The sequence below is a fragment of the Salmo trutta genome, chromosome 30, assembly GCF_901001165.1.
Source record: "Salmo trutta chromosome 30, fSalTru1.1, whole genome shotgun sequence".
NCBI classification, from domain to species: Eukaryota; Metazoa; Chordata; class Actinopteri; order Salmoniformes; family Salmonidae; genus Salmo; species Salmo trutta.
Window position 1 is genome coordinate 28,185,137 of NC_042986.1, and position 16,951 is coordinate 28,202,087.

The following is a 16,951-nucleotide window of genomic DNA, read 5'->3' on the forward strand; positions in this document are numbered from 1 at the left end:
ACAGGAAAGAGCTTTATCAAACTGTTGCCACAAAGTTGAAAGCACAGAATCGTCTAGAATGCCATTGTATGCTGTAGCGTTAAGATTTCCCTAACCATGAAAAACAGCCCCAGACCATTGTGGGTGTCCACATACTTTTGTGTACATGTACTTTTGTGTATAGTACCAGTCAAAAGTTTTTTGACATATAATAGTGAAGACATCAAAGCTATGAAATAACATGGACTCATGAAGCAACCAAAAAAGTGTTAAACAAATCTAACTATATTTTAGATTCATCAAAGTAGCCACCCTTTGCCTTGATGACAGCTTTGCACACGCTTGGCATTCTCTCAACCAACTTCACCTCGAATGCTTTTCCAACAGTCTTGAAGTAGTTCCCACATATGCTGAGCGCTTGGCTGCTTTTCCTTCACTCTGCGGTCCAACTCATCCCAAACCATCTCAATTGGGTTGAGGTCGGGTGATTGTGAAGGCTAAATCATCTGATGCAGCATTCCATCACTCTGCCAAATAGCCCTTACACAGCCTGGAGGTGTGTTGGGTCATTGTCCTGTTGAAAAACAAATGATAGTCCTACTAAGCGCAAACCAGATGAGCTGGTGTATTGCTGTGGTAGCCATGCTGGTTAAGTGTGCCTTGAATTCTAAATAACACTGTCACCAGCAAAGCACCATCACACCACCTCCATGCTTCATGGTGGGAACCACACATGCGGAGATCATCCGTTCACCTACTCTGCGTCTCAGAAAGACATGGCGGTTGGAACCAAAATATCAAGTTTGGACTGAGACCAAAGGACCGATTTCCACCAGTCTAATGTCCATTGCTCGTGTTTCTTGGCACAAGCAAGTCTCTTATTGGTGTCCTTTAGTGTTGGTTACTTTGCAGCAATTTGACCATGAAGGCCTGTTTCACGCAGTCTCCTCTGAACAGTTGATGTTGATCTGTGTTACTTGAACTTTGAAGCATTTATTTGTGCTGCAATTTCTGAGGCTGGTAACTCGAATGAACTTATTCTCTGCAGCAGAGGTAACTCTGGGACTTCATTTCCTGTGGTGGTCCTCATGAGAGCCAGTTTCATTGTAGTGCTTGATGGTTTTTGCGACTGCACTTGAAGAAACTTCCAAAGTTCTTAATGTTCTGGATTGACTGACCTTCATGTCTTAAAGTAATAATGGACTGTCCTTTTGCTTATTTGAGCTGTTCTTGCCATAATATGGACTTGGTCTTTTACCAAATAAGGATATCTTCTGTATACACCTCTACCTTGTCACAACACAACTGATTTGGCTCAAGGAATTCCAGAAATTAACTTTTAACAAGGCACACCTGTTAATTGAAATGCATTCCAGGTGAGTACCTCATGAAGCTGGTTGAGAGCTTTGCACAGTCTTGGCATTCCAACACTTGGTTACTACATGATTTTATAGTTTGTCTTAACTATTATTCTACAATGTAAAAAATAAAGAAACCCTTGAATGTGTCTGGTATGTACAGTGCATTCGGAAAGTATTCAGACACCTTGACTTTTTCCAAATTTTTGTTATGTTACAGCTTTATTCTAAAAGGTATAAATTGATGAGAAACAATCTACACACAATACCCAATAATGACAAAGCAAAAACAGGTATAGAAAATGTTGCAAATGTATAACAAAACATTTACTCAATACTTTTTGAAGCAGCGATTACAGCCTCAATTCTTCGCGGGTATGATGCTACAGGCTTGGCACACCTGTATTTGGGGAGTTTCTCCCATTCTTCTCTGCAGATCCACTCAAACTCTGTTAGGTTGGATGGGGAGTGTCGCTGCACAGCGACTTTTTTTTTTTTTTCTCTCCAGGGTCATTGTCCTGTTGGAAGGTGAACCTTTGCCCCAGTCTGAGGTCCTGAGTGCTCTGGTGATGGTTTTCATCAAGGATCTCTAAGTACTTTGCTCCGTTCATTTTTCCCTCGATCCTGACTAGTTTCCCTGCCTCTGAAAAACATCCCCACAGCATGGTGCTGCCACCACCATGCTTCACCGTAGGGATGGTGCTAGGTTTCCTCCAGATGTGACGCTTGGCATTCAGACCAAAGAGTGAAATCTTGGTTTCATCAGACCAGAGGATCTTGTTTCTCATGTTCTCAGAGTCCTTTAGGTGCCTTTTTGGGAACACAGCCTGCATGTAGTTATGTGGCTTCCGTCTGGCCACTCTACCATAAAGGCCTGATTGGTGGAGTGCTTCAGGGATGCTTGTCCTTCTGGAAGGTTCTCCCCAGAGGGACTCTAGAGCTCTGTCAGACTGACCATCGGGTTCTTGGTCACCTCCCTGACCAAGGCCCTTCTCCCCCGATTGCTCAGTTTGGCTGGGTGGCCAGCTGAAGGAAGAGTCTTGGTTGTTCCAAACTTCTTCCATTTAAGAATGATGGAGGCCACTGTTCTTGGGGACCTTCAGTGCTGTAGTTATGTTTTGGTACCCTTCCCCAGATATTTTCCTTTGACACAATCCTGTCTCGGAGCTCTACGGACAACTCCTTCGACCTCGTGGCTTGATTTTTTTGTTCTGAAATGCACTGTCAACTGTGGGACCTTATGTAGACAGGTGTGAGCCTCTCCAAATCATGTCCAATCAATTGCATTTACCACAGGTGGACTCCACTCAAGTTGTAGAAACAGCTCAAGGATGATCAATGGAAACAGAGCTTAATTTCAAGTCTCCATAGCAAAAGGTCTGAATAGTTATGTATATAAGGTATTTCATTTTTTTAAATATTTGTAATAAATTAGCAAAAATGTCAACCTGTTTTTGCTTTGCCGTTGTGTGTAAATTAAGAAGGAAAAACATGTATTTAATCCATTCTAGAATAATGCTGCAACGTAACAATGTGGAAAAAGCCAAGGGGTCTGAATACTTTCTCGTGTGTTTTCAACCAATCAAAATATGCACCCAAGACAAACTGAGGTCTTATCAGAAACGTGTTGTCGTTTTTCACAGATTTTAATTTCCTTAACCAGTGACACTGACGTTTTGCACAGGACTAATCTTACCACTGTTTTGGAGTTATTGCCTTTTTTCTCCCTGGTCCCTAAACAAAACAGACAATTTTACCAGTGATAACAAGATTACTAATGCATTCATTCTATTGACTTAAGACCTTATTCTGGTGAGCACTTTATTTAGTCTTCTGGGGCAAGAAGTTATAACAGAGTAGCTGCATGTGTCAAACTATAGTTGACAAACAAATGGCCTACCAAGTTTCGGAAATTATAATATAGCATACGACATGTCAAAAATGATAAGCGGAAGCATAATGTAAATTAATTATAATAGGCAAATTCTGGACTTCACACAACACCCCATGATATGGGAAACTGAGCCTGCGCAGACCTTTAAAAACAACAGTAAACGGGATGACACAGTATCCCGTCTTAGATCAGCATATCCCAGGTATCTTATCCGGGTTTCTCATAGCCGGAATAAGCTTTTTTGAGGTATTGTAAATACTTGAGTATAATAATGTGATATTGGTGTGCATGTAAATGTGGTCACAGATTACTTTAGAACGTTTGCTAATTTGCAGCTTGCAACTACTTAACTTTTTTTGTTGATACTTTGCAACTACTAGACCGTCCCTTAACCCTTTAACTATAACCGCTAGTTAGCCACCCAGCTAAAGTTAGCCACAAAAAATTGTAATTTGTATTAGATCATACATATTGCAAATTCTTAACCTATTGTATGAATTGCAATTTGTACCATATAAGACGAATTGTAATTCGTAACATCATACGAAATGGATGATGGACATCCCCAAATTTTAATATGTAACATATTACACTAATTGTAGTGTCCCAGATTTGTCTACTATGTTACGTCTACCCCTAACTCCAGGTTGTTTATTTAGCCAAATGCCAGCTAGCTCTTTATTTTATGTTCACCTGCTAAATGCTGTAGTTTACATTCATTAAATAGCTATCTGGCTAGATGCATCCTTTCAGCCAGCTTTTACAACCATTTGTTTTTGTGTCATCTTTTGCTAGTTATTCCTATGTCAGTATGACTGAGCCAGGAAGCAGAAAACAACATTTGGTTTAGAGCTAGCTATATATTTTGGGAAATAAACATTGCAAGTCCATGTTAATGCTTTCGGCTTCCACTCCTTTTAAATCTTTCAACACTTTTTATTTTTTTGCTTCTGTTTAGATTGATGTGCACGCTGACATCGTTCCGTTGATACCCCGATGCTGAAGAATTGTCACCGGGCGTGCGCTGCAGATATTCGGCCCCCACTCCATCTTCACGTCGGGAATAGCCATGGTAATCATCTGGAAAAGTCAGTGATTCAACAATTAAATCGCCATGGAATCGGGTGCCGAGCCCGATGGATTTAAATACACATCTCTTCCCAATTCACAATGTGAACTCAACATAAATATGTATGAGACTATCAGAGACGGAAACGTCACTAATATGGACACTTCGACGGTCGTGAGAGGTGGGAGTGACCCTAGTGCATATCCTCCATCGAATTATCAGCGGATCGTGCGCCAAAGATTCATCAGGAGAAGTTTGTGGTTCTCAGACTCTGATGAGCAGGCCTTTGAGGTGCCAGAATGTGACAACAGGAGTAAAATCCTCAACGTAAGCCTGCGCACGATAGTTGACAGGACACGGGGGGCTCGGTTGGGGCCACAGGAGAGCTCCAGTCCCGAGAGTCATGGGGGGAAGAAAGACAGCGCCACAGAGGGTGCCAGTGCTGATGAAAAGGAGAAAGCTGTGGATAAATTGAATGTTACATCCACCGACGGCAGTAAAAACACTGTCAGAACTGCTAGCGAGGAGAACGAGGAAGAGGCTGAGATGAAAGCTGTTTCCACGTCCCCTGGGGGACGGTTTCTCAAGTTCGATATCGAGCTCGGGAGAGGGTCCTTCAAGACTGTCTATAAAGGTCTGGATACCGACACCTGGGTGGAAGTTGCCTGGTGTGAACTTCAGGTAAGATGCTGTACCTTTTTTTTTGCCCATAAAGTGTCCTGATGCTCAAGCACTTCACTGCAGTTGTGAATAAGACCTATTTGATCTGCTCAACCTTTTAATACATTTTTTAATATATTTTTATAGTAATGCAGCTAAGGGTTTAATTTGGACAATTATAGATTGGTAAGTTTCAACACTTCAGTCTGCTATTTTTCCTAAAGGCCTGCTATGAAACATCACAATAAGTATCAACATGCCTCTATGTGAGTCCTCTGGATCGCTCTGATGGGTGTCCTACTCGACTTGTTGGTTTCAGAGTGATTTCCATTAGAGGGCTGATGCATGGCTCTCAGTCCTCTCTCTCTTATGCTGTCAGTGAATGTTCACACTTCATGACAGCATAATGGTGATGTCTACGGGGCGCTGTCAATCAGCTAGACTACTATAGGGAATGGGAATCTACTAAGTTGTAAATGGGTTTCCACTAAATTTTAAATGGTTTAGAGGTCTGTAAGATTGACAAGCATTTGTCACTGCCATTGACCAAGAGGCCTTTGTAGACTACAGTGACTATTCTTAGTCTTTCCTTGTTTCAACAAGACCCTAAGTGTGTTAGACACTGGAAAATCACAAACTAATTATTTCCGACCTCAAGTCTGCAGTGCGGGATTATCACTACTTCTCTCACAGGAAGCATAGTTTTAAATGAACGACAGTCAGTAACCATGACTAGGCTCCTCATGGACCTAGTGTCACTAGTGCAGACACAAACAAACCCATATAACAATACAAATGTGTTGGATAGCCTATGTGAATACAATTTCATATAACACTATAAAAGAAGAATTTCCTGTTACCATATTGGGCTGTATTTAAGCAGTCAGACAGTATAGGGTAGTGCTTGTTAGAGTTTTGTCCCAGCAGTATGCAGATGAGGGGTAAACCCCCTGTTGTGCAACAGGAGGGCTGCTGACAGGAAGCAGCTGAAACGTGCTGATGCATGCTGGGAGCGGTGTGGTGGCCCTGTGGCCTTGATGAAGCTCTTTCAGGTGTGTGTGTGTGTCAGTGAGATAATGTTGCTTGCTTGGCCTATCTCATGGGATCATGAAAAGTTATCCCAGAAGTGAAATCTCAGGAGTGTAGCTGTATGTCTCCCTCCTATTCAGAGAAGGGACTTTCAACGTTGTTCAAGCAATGACACGCTTGGCCCTGAGAGACAGATTCATCTCTTCACTGGGATGATGATGCCATGTAGGTGATCATGGACTAGAGGAAGCCAATATCTCCTCAAACAAGCAAAGTATGACCCATAATTGGACACCAGATGTGGAACAGTAAATCATTCATTCTATAGCCTACTGTTTTCCCATAGCTGTTTGCAAACACTCCCTCTAGTGGACGGTTTGCTACAACAACAATCACCATTCAAGGTTCCATTTTACCCACTACCATTTTCTTCCTCAGTTCTCTCTATGTAGGCCTATTGTATTGTTGGTTTTAGCAGATTGTTCCTCATAAATGGCATTGTTGACAGATGCTGCCCTGTTCAATGGTTTTCATCAGAACGCTGATGCTTTCTGGTTCTTCCCTAGGACTTTTAGCCTAGTTTATTAGAAGCATTGATTATAGCTTAAGGTGGCCCCATTGATTGAGTCACATGTTGGTGCCTTAAGTAATTGATTAGAAATGGTAGTGTTTTCACTGTTATTGCCCAATCAGATAGTGGTCTACAAGTGAGTGATTAGGTGTAACTCCATATGTTAATTTATCAGGTAGGCAAGTGGACTGGCTCATAATATTCCACTGTGGATTTGACCATACAGCTTTTCTTTTGGTGCTTCAGTCACCTCTGGCCAACACTCTGGCTTTGGTCATCGTTATGATTCTGCCATCATGGACGTGTCTGACGTTCATATGATTTGACATGCATCCTATAGGACAGAGGTGCTGAACTCTTACCCAATGAGGTCCGGAGCCTGCTGGTTTTCTGTTCTACTTGATGATTAATTGCACACACCTAGTGCCCCAGGTCTAAATCAGTTCCTGATTAGAGGGGCACAATGGGGGGGGGGAATGCAGTGGAACTGGCTTCCAGGTCCAGAGTTGAGTTTGAGGGATATAGCACCTAATGTGGGTGGGTGTCTGTGTGTAATCTAATTATGGACAGGCATGTGAGATTGAACATAGATCCACTTAGACTGTGCTGCAATGCAGTCTACTAGCTAAGTGAGGTTCATCAGCATGTACTAGATGGCCTATAAAGGGCCTGTTTTACTAGTACACTGTCTGAAGGGCCCAGACAAGCCTCTGGAGTTTAATGAGAAATGCTCTCTACCCTTCCGTCACCCCGACGCCTCATTCACCCACAACAGTGCATGGTAGCCTCAGCTACTGTGCACATTTTGCCCTCAGCCGGGCACGTGGGGGGTGCCAGTCCTGTGTTGTTCAGTGTACTCTGTGGTGCTATGCGAATGTTGCTGGAGCGTTTCTTGTTTAGGATAGAAAGAGGGGAACGTCTCAGTGATTTTCCACTGTTTCCCTCCCTCTGTCGGTCATGTGGCCCTCCTGCCTGGAAGTTTAATCTGGTCCTGTGCTGTCTCTCTCCCTCTTGGTCTTCCCCCCTCACTTACTCTCTCTTGCTCTTTCTCTCTGCTACTGGCTTCCTCTTGCTCTCTTCTCTCAAGCTTGTCTCTTACTCAGTCTCTGCCTCTTTCTATCTACTCGACTTTCTCTGTCTACCCTGACACCACACAGATGGCAGAGGGACGGATGCTAATCTGTGTGCTGATAAGGGAGAAATTCCATTGTCTCACGCACATTTATGTGTAACTGATAGATGCGCGATCTCACACACATCCTACATGTTAATGTATGTAAAGTCTGTAATTTTTGTTGTCGGACCCCAGTAAGACCAGCTGTCACCAGAGGCGTTCGCTAATGGGGATCCTAATAAACACCAACGCACACTGGTCCTACTCGGCTACTAATCATCAAGGTCTGTCACTCAAACTCTTGGAAGTTCTTTGGTTCTGACTCACACTAGCTCAGTTCTGTTTTAAGATGGTGTATAATCAGGTCTTGCACACATACAGAGTTGAGTGTGCGCTGGTATTTGGCAGGGTGCATGCTGCTCTGCAGATAAAATCTACTGTTGTGCTTCTGTATGCAGTGATTGTGCTGACACCATGGCAGTGGAATGAAGCTTGCTCTCGCTGAGATAAGGACAGTAACTGCACACCCCTCTAACCAGTTCTACTGGGTGTTGAGCATACTCTGACCAAAAGTCTGGACTTCCTGTTTTGGATTGAGGCCTATTGTAAAAGGCCCAGTGTCTTCAAAGTGTGAATTATATATAAATACACGGTTGGAATAATAGTGTGAAAATGATAATGCCCTCTTAGTGTAAGCAGTTTGAAAAGGCTGCATGAAATGTTTTGGTGGGATGGAGTTTTGGCCTGCCTGGCGACATCACCAGGTGGTACATTTGTTAATTGACTAAGAGTTCTAAACCTCTCTGCCAATAACAGCTAGTTTGTAGTTTTCCACTCCCAGACATTCCTAGGCAAATTCTTGATTGAGAAATTGCTCTTTTGCTAAGAAGCTATTTTTGTTTGACCATTTTTAATTGAAAACAAATACAATAAGGTACTTAATGGTTTGTGTAGTGTGTGCACTGCAAGTTATGAAAGCAATTTACAGTTTGGAAAAATAAAACAAAGTTGTCTAAGTTTATTGGTCACAGCCCATGGGGCAGTGAGAGGTACACAATGGCTCTAACAGGGCCTCATCAGTGGCTGTGGCCTCCAGCATGTCAGAGCTCCTTTGTCACAGAGCCATGGTGAAGTGGGCCAAGCCCGTTACAGGTGTCCTGTAAAGCACATACAGGACCAGGCTATGCTCGGGGGTAGCTGTAGCTAGAATGTGTGAACTGGGACCAAGGCACAAAGGCAGTGTGTGAACTGTAGGAAAGGCCTTGACTAGTCCATGACAGAGTTAGTCCTTATCATACGCCTGTATGTTTGAAATGGTGAAACTCACACTGACAAAGCCTAGCAGGTGTAAAGAAATGGAAGGCCTAGTCACTGACAGAAGTTTCCTTAGTGGGCCAACCGTATCACAGACCTGGAGTCATTCTCTCTGACAGCAACGGTCGGATCCTGCATTCCAGAGTTTATCACAGAAGGGTTATACATGTACATTGCCTTCGGAAAGTATTCAGACCCCTTGACTTTTTACACATTTTTGTTACGTTACAGCCTTATTCTAAAATGGATTCAAAAAAATATATACTGCTCAAAAAAATAAAGGGAACACTAAAATAACACATCCTAGATCTGAATGAATGAAATCTTATTAAATACTTTTTTTCTTTACATAGTTGAATGTGCTGACAACAAAATCACACACAAATAATCAATGGAAATCCAATTTATCAACCCATGGAGGTCTGGGTTTGGAGTCACACTCAAAATGAAAGTGGAAAACCACACTACAGGCTGATCCAACTTTGATGTAATGTCCTTAAAACACGTCAAAATGAGGCTCAGTAGTGTGTGTGGCCTCTACGTGCCTGTATGACCTCCCTACAACGCCTGGGCATGCTCCTGATGAGGTGGCAGATGGTCTCCTGAGGGATCTCCTCCCAGACCTGGACTAAAGCATCCGCCAACTCCTGGACAGTCTGGTGCAACGTGGCATTGGTGGATGGAGCGAGACATGATGTGCTCAATTGGATTCAGGTCTGGGGAACGGGCGGGCCAGTCCATAGCATCAATGCCTTCCTCTTGCAGGAACTGCTGACACACTCCAGCCACATGAGGTCTAGCATTGTCTTGCATTAGGAGGAACCCAGGGCCAACCGCACCAGCATATGGTCTCACAAGGGGTCTGAGGATCTCATCTCGGTACCTAATGGCAGTCAGGCTACCTCTGGCGAGCACATGGAGGGCTGTGCGGCCCCCCAAAGAAATGCCACCCCACACCATGACTGACCCACCGCCAAACCGGTCATGCTGGGGGATGTTGCAGGCAGCAGAACGTTCTCCACGGCGTCTCCAGACTCTGTCACATGTGCTCAGTGTGAACCTGCTTTCATCTGTGAAGAGCACAGGGCGCCAGTGGCGAATTTGCCAATCTTGGTGAGCCACTTGTGTTGGTTGTAGACTCCGTCTCATGCTACCACTAGAGTGAAAGCACCGCCAGCATTCAAAAGTGACCAAAACATCAGCAAGGAAGCATAGGAACTGAGAAGTGGTCTGTGGTCCCCACCTGCAGAACCACTCCTTTATTGGGGGTGTCTTGCTAATTGCCTATAATTTTCACCTGTTGTCTATTCCATTTGCACAACAGCATGTGAAATTTATTGTCAATCAGTGTTGCTTCCAAAGTGGACAGTTTGATTTCACAGAAGTGTGATTGACTTGGAGTTACATTGTGTTGTTTAAGTGTTCCCTTTATTTTTTTGAGCAGTGTAGAAAATCCTCAGCAATCTACACACAATACCCCATAATAGCAAAGCGAAAACAGGTTTTTAGAAATGTTTTTATTATATATATATATATATATATATCACACACAGTTGAAGTTGGAAGTTTACATACACTTAGGTTGGAGTCACTAACTCATTTTTCAACCACTCCACAAGCTATAGTTTTTGCAAGTCAGTTTGGACATCTACTTTGCATGACTAGTAATTTTTTTCCATTTTTAAAAAAAAAATTTGTAAAATTTTTTTTAGACAGGCTATTTCACTTATTCACTATCACAATTCCAGTGGGTCAGAAGTTTACATGCACTAGGTTGACTGTGCCTTTAACAGCTTGGAAAATTCCAGAAAATGATGTCATGGCTTTAGAAGCTTCTGATAGGCTAATTGACATCATTTGAGTCAATTGGAGGTGTACCTGTGGATGTATGTCAAGGTCTACCTTTAAACTCAGTGGCTCTTTGCTTGACATCATGGGAAAATCAAAAGAAATCAACCAAGACCTCAGGAAAAAAAATTGTAGACATCAAAGTCTGGTTCATCCTTGGGTGCAATTTCCAAATGCCTGAAGGTACCACGTTCATCTTTACAAACATTAGTACGCAAGTATAAACACATGGGACCACGCAGCCCTCATACCGCTCAGGAAGGAGACGCATTTTGTCTCCAAGAGATGAACGTACTTGGGTGTGAAAAGTGCAAATCAATCCCAGAACAGCAAAGGACTTTGAAGATGCTGGAGGAAACAAGTACAAAAGTATCTATATCCACAGTAAAACGATTCCTATATCGACATGACTTGAAAGGCCGCTCAGCAAGGAAGAAGCCACTGCTCCAAAACCGACATAAGAACCAGACTACGGTTTGCAACTGAATATAGGGACAAAGATCGTACTTTTTGGAGAAATGTCCTCTCGTCTGATGAAACAAAAGTAGAACTGTTTGGCCATAATGACCATCGTTATGTTTGGAGGAAAAAGGGGGAGGCTTGCAAGCCAAAGAACACCATCCCAACCGTGATGTACGGGGGTGGCAGCATCATGTGGTGGGGGTGCTTTGCTGCAGGAGGGACTGGTACACTTCACAAAATAGATGGCATCACGAGGAGTAAAATTGTGGATATTTTGAAGCAACATCTCAAGACATCAGTCAGGAAGTTAAAGCTTGGATGCAAATAGTCTTACAAATGGACAATGACCCCAAGCAGACTTCCAAAGTTGTCAAAATGGCTTAAGGACATCAGTGATGGTATTGGAGTGGCCATCACAAAGCCCTGACCTCAATCCCATAGAAAAGTTGTGGGCAGACCTGAAAGTGTGCGAGCAAGGAGGCCTACAAACCTGACTCAGTTACACCAGCTTTTGTCAGGAGGAATGGGTAAAATTCACCCAACTTATTGTGGGAAGCTTGTGGAAGGCTACCCAAAACATTTGACCCAAGTTAAACAATTTAAAGGCAATGCTACCAAATACACTCAATTAGTATGCAGACTTCTGACCCACTAGAAATGTGATGAAATAAATCACTCTTATTCTGACATACCACTATTTTTAAGAAAGTGAAGATCCTAAGACAGGGAATTTTATACTAGGATTAAATTGTGAAAAACTAAGTTTAAATGTATTTGGCTACGGTGCATGTAAACTTCTGACTTCAACTGTGTGTGTGTGTGTGTGTGTGTATGTATGTGTATATAGATAGATAGATAGATATATATATAGATATATATATCTAGACCCTTTGCTCTGAGACTCAATTAAGCGTGCATCCTGTTTCCATTGATCATCCTTGAGCTGTTTCTACAACTTGATTTGGAGTCCACCTGTGGTAAATTCAATTGATTGGACATAATTTGAAAGGCACGACTGTCTAGATGCAGTACCTGTCAAGTTTGGACACCTACTCATTTCAAGGGTTTTTATTTTTTACTATTTTCTACATTGTAGTGAAGACACCTTATGAAGTTAAACTTATGGAACAATGTAGTAACCAAAAGTGTTAAAGAATCATCTAAAATATATTTGGATTGGTTTGAAGTAGCCACCCTTTGCCTTGACAGCTTTGCATACTCTAGGATTTCTCAACCAGCTTCACCTGGAATGCTTTTCCAACAGTCTTGAAGGAGTTCCCACATATGCTGAGCACTTGTTGGCTGCTTTTCCTTCACTCTGCGGTCCAACTCATCCCAATTGGGAAGTCCCACTAAGCGCAAACCAGATGGGATGGCGTATCGCTGCAGAATGCTGTGGTAGCCATGCTGGTTAAGTGTCTTGAATTCTAAATAAATTACAGACCGTGTCACCAGCAAAGCACCCCCACACATCATTCCCCCTCCGTGCTTCATGGTGGGAACCACACATGCAGAGAATCTGTTCACCTAGTCTACATCTCACAAACACAGCGGTTGTAACCAAAAATCTCAAATTTGGACTCATCAGACCGAAGGACAGATTTCCACCGGTCTAATGTCCATTGCTCATTTCTTGGCCCAAGCAAGTATCTTCTTATTATTAGTGTCCTTTTAGTAGTGGTTTCTTTGCAGCAATTTGACCATGGCCTGATTCACTCAGTCTCCTCAGAACTGTTGACGTGTCTGTTACTTGAACTCTGAATCAAATCAAATCAAATTTATTTATATAGCCCTTCGTACATCAGCTGAAATCTCAAAGTGCTGTACAGAAGCCCAGCCTAAAACCCCAAACAGCAAGCAATGCATGTGAAAGAAGCACGGTGGCTGGGAAAAACTCCCTAGGAAAAACTCCCTAGAAAGGCCAAAAACCTAGGAAGAAACCTAGAGAGGAACCAGGCTATGAGGGGTGGCCAGTCCTCTTCTGGCTGTGCCGGGTGGATATTATAACAGAACATGGTCAAGATGTTAAAATGTTCGTAAATGACCAGCATGGTCAAATAATAATAATCATAGTAATTGTCGAGGGTGCAACAAGCACGTCCGGTGAACAGGTCAGGGTTCCGTAGCCGCAGGCAGAACAGTTGAAACTGGAGCAGCAGCATGGCCAGGTGGACTGGGGACAGCAAGGAGTCATCATGCCAGGTAGTCCCGAGGCATGGTCCTAGGGCTCAGGTCCTCCGAGAGAAAGAAAGAAAGAGAGAAAGAGAATTAGAGAGAGCATATTTACATTCACACAGGACACCGGATAAGACAAGAGAATACTCCAGATGTAACAGACTGACCCTAGCCCCCCGACACATAAACTACTGCAGCATAAATACTGGAGGCTGAGACAGGAGGGATCAGAAGACACTGTGGCCCCATCCGATGATACCCCCGGACAGGGCCAAACAGGCAGGATATAACCCCACCCACTTTGCCAAAGCACAGCCCCCACACCACTAGAGGGATATCTACAACCACCAACTTACCGTCCGAAGACAAGGCCGAGTATAGCCCACAAAGATCTCCGCCACGGCACAACCCAAGGGGGGGGCGCCAACCCAGACAGGAAGACCACGTCAGTGGCTCAACCTACTCAAGTGACGCACCCCTCCCATGGACGGCATGGAAGAACACCAGTAAGTCAGTGACTCAGCCCCTGTAAAAGGGTTAGAGGCAGAGAATCCCAGTGGGAAGAGGGGAACCGACAAGGCAGAGACAGCAAAGGCGGTTCGTTGCTCCAGCCTTTCCGTTCACCTTCACACTCCTGGGCCAGACTATACTTAATCATAGGACCTACTGAAGAGCTAAGTCTTCAGTAAAGACTTAAAGGTTGAGACTGAGTCTGCGTCTCTCACATGGGTAGGCAGACCATTCCATAAAAATGGAGCTCTATAGGAGAAAGCCCTACCTCCAGCCGTTTGCTTAGAAATTCTAGGGACAATTAGGATTCCTGCGTCTTGTGACCGTAGCGTACATGTAGGTATGTACGGCAGGACCAAATCGGAAAGGTGGGTAGGAGCAAGCCCATGTAATGCTTTGTAGGTTAGCAGTAAAACCTTGAAATCAGCCCTTGCCTTAACAGGAAGCCAGTGTAGGGAGGCTAGCACTGGAGTAATATGATCAAATTTTTTGGTTCTAGTCAGGATTCTAGCAGCCGTATTTAGCACTAACTGAAGTTTGTTTAGTGCTTTATCCGGGTAGCCGGAAAGTAGAGCATTGCAGTAGTCGAGCCTAGAAGTAACAAAAGCATGGATTAATTTTTCTGCGTCATTTTTGGACAGAAAGTTTCTGATTTTTGCAATGTTACGTAGATGGAAAAAAGCTGTCCTTGAAGCAGTCTTGATATGTTCTTCAAAAGAGAGATCAGGGTCCAGAGTAACGCCGAGGTCCTTCACAGTTTTATTTGAGACGACTGTACAACCATCCAGATTAATTGTCAGATTCAACAGAAGATCTCTTTGTTTCTTGGGACCTAGGACAAGCATCTCTGTTTTGTCCGAGTTTAAAAGTAGAAAATTTGCAGCCATCCACTTCCTTATGTCTGAAACACAGGCTTCTAGCGAGGGCAATTTTGGGGCTTCACCATGTTTCGTTGAAATGTACAGCTGTGTGTCGTCCGCATAGCAGTGAAATTTAACATTATGTTTTCGAATGACATCCCCAAGAGGTAAAATATATATATATATATATATATATAGTGAAAACAATAGTGGTCCTAGAACGGAACCTTGAGGAACACCGAAATTTACAATTGATTTGTCAGAGGACGAACCATTCACAGAGACAAACTGATATCTTTCCGACAGATAAGATCTAAACCAGGCCAGAACTTGTCCATGTAGACCAATTTGGGTTTCCAATCTCTCCAAAAGAATGTGGTGATCGATGGTATCAAAAGCGGCACTAAGATCTAGGAGCATGAGGACAGATGCAGAGCCTCGGTCTGACGTCATTAAAAGGTCATTTACCACCTTCACAAGTGCAGTCTCAGTGCTATGATGGGGTCTAAAACCAGACTGAAGCGTTTCGTATACATTGTTTGTCTTCAGGAAGGCAGTGAGTTGCTGCGCAACAACTTTTTCTAAAATTTTTGAGAGGAATGGAAGATTCGATATAGGCCGATAGTTTTTTATAATTTCTGGGTCAAGATTCGGCTTTTTCAAGAGAGGCTTTATTACTGCCACTTTTAGTGAGCTTGGTACACATCCGGTGGATAGAGAGCCGTTTATTATGTTCAACATAGGAGGGCCAAGCACAGGAAGCAGCTCTTTCAGTAGTTTAGTTGGAATAGGGTCCAGTATGCAGCTTGAGGGTTTGGAGGCCATGATTATTTTCATCATTATGTCAAGAGATATAGTACTAAAACACTTTAGTATCTCCCTTGATCCTAGGTCCTGGCAGAGTTGTGCAGACTCAGGACAATGGAGCCCTGGAGGAATACCCAGATTTAAAGAGGAGTCCGTAATTTGCTTTCTAATGATCATGATCTTTTCCTCAAAGAAGTTCATAAATTTATTACTGCTGAAGTGAAAGCCATCCTCCATTTGCGAATGCTGCTTTTTAGTTAGCTTTGCGACAGTGTCAAAAAGAAATTTCGGATTGTTCTTATTTTCCTCAATTAAGTTGGAAAAATAGGATGATCGTGCAGCAGTGAGGGCTCTTCGATACTGCGCGGTACTGTCTTTCCAAGCTAGTCGGAAGACTTCCAGTTTAGTGTGGCGCCATTTCCGTTCCAATTTTCTGGAAGCTTGCTTCAGAGCTCGTGTATTTTCTGTATACCAGGGAGCTAGTTTCTTATGACAGATGTTTTTAATTTTTAGGGGTGCAACTGCATCTAGGGTATTGCCCAAGGTTAAATTGAGTTCCTCGGTTAGGTGGTTAACTGATTCTTGTCCTCTGACGTCCTTGGGTAGGCAGAGGGAGTCTGGAAGGGCATCAAGGAATCTTTGGGTTGTCTGAGCAATTTATAGCATTTATTTGGGCTGCAAAGTAACTCTAATGAACCTATCCTCTGCAGCAGAGGTAACTCTGGGTCTTCCATTCCTGTGGCAGTCCTCAGAGCCAGTTTCATCATAGTGCTTGGTGGTTTTTGTGACTGCACTTGAAGAAACTTAATGTTACGTAAAGTAATGACGAACTGCCGTTTCTCTTTGCTTATTTGAGCTGTTCTTGCCATAATATGGACTTGGTCTATTACCAAATAGGGCTATCTTCTGTATACCACCCCTACCTTGTCACAACACAACTGATTGGCTCAAATGCATTAAGAAAAATAAGTTCCACAAATGTTCTTTTAACAAGGCACACCTGTTAACCTTTCTGGGAAGGGGGTTCCGCCAGCGGAACACCTGGCCTACAGCCAGGGTGCCAAATTCAAACAAATCTCATAATTAAAATTCCTCAAACATACAAGTATTATACACCATTTTAAAGAAACTTCTCGTTAATCCAACCACGGTGTCCGATTTTCAAAAAGGCTTCACGGTGAAAGCACACCATGCGATTATGTTAGGTCTGCGCCTAGCCACAAAAACCATACAGCCATTTTCCAACCAAGGAGAGGTGTCAGAAATGGCTTTAAAATTAATCACTTACCTTTGATCTTCAT

The 16,951-nt window shown here is 43.1% G+C and overlaps 1 protein-coding gene across 8 annotated transcripts in view; it reads left to right on the forward strand.

Annotated features, from left to right (window-relative positions):
• Positions 1-16,951, forward strand: part of LOC115168417 (serine/threonine-protein kinase WNK2) — an 83,650-nt gene that overhangs the window by 1,355 nt on the left and 65,344 nt on the right. For all 8 annotated transcript variants that reach the window (XM_029723665.1, XM_029723668.1, XM_029723669.1 and 5 more), the window contains exon 2: positions 4,190-4,981. In XM_029723665.1, the coding sequence (XP_029579525.1) occupies positions 4,346-4,981 (636 nt within the window). In that variant the 5' untranslated portion in view covers positions 4,190-4,345. The remainder of the gene's footprint in view (positions 1-4,189; positions 4,982-16,951) is intronic.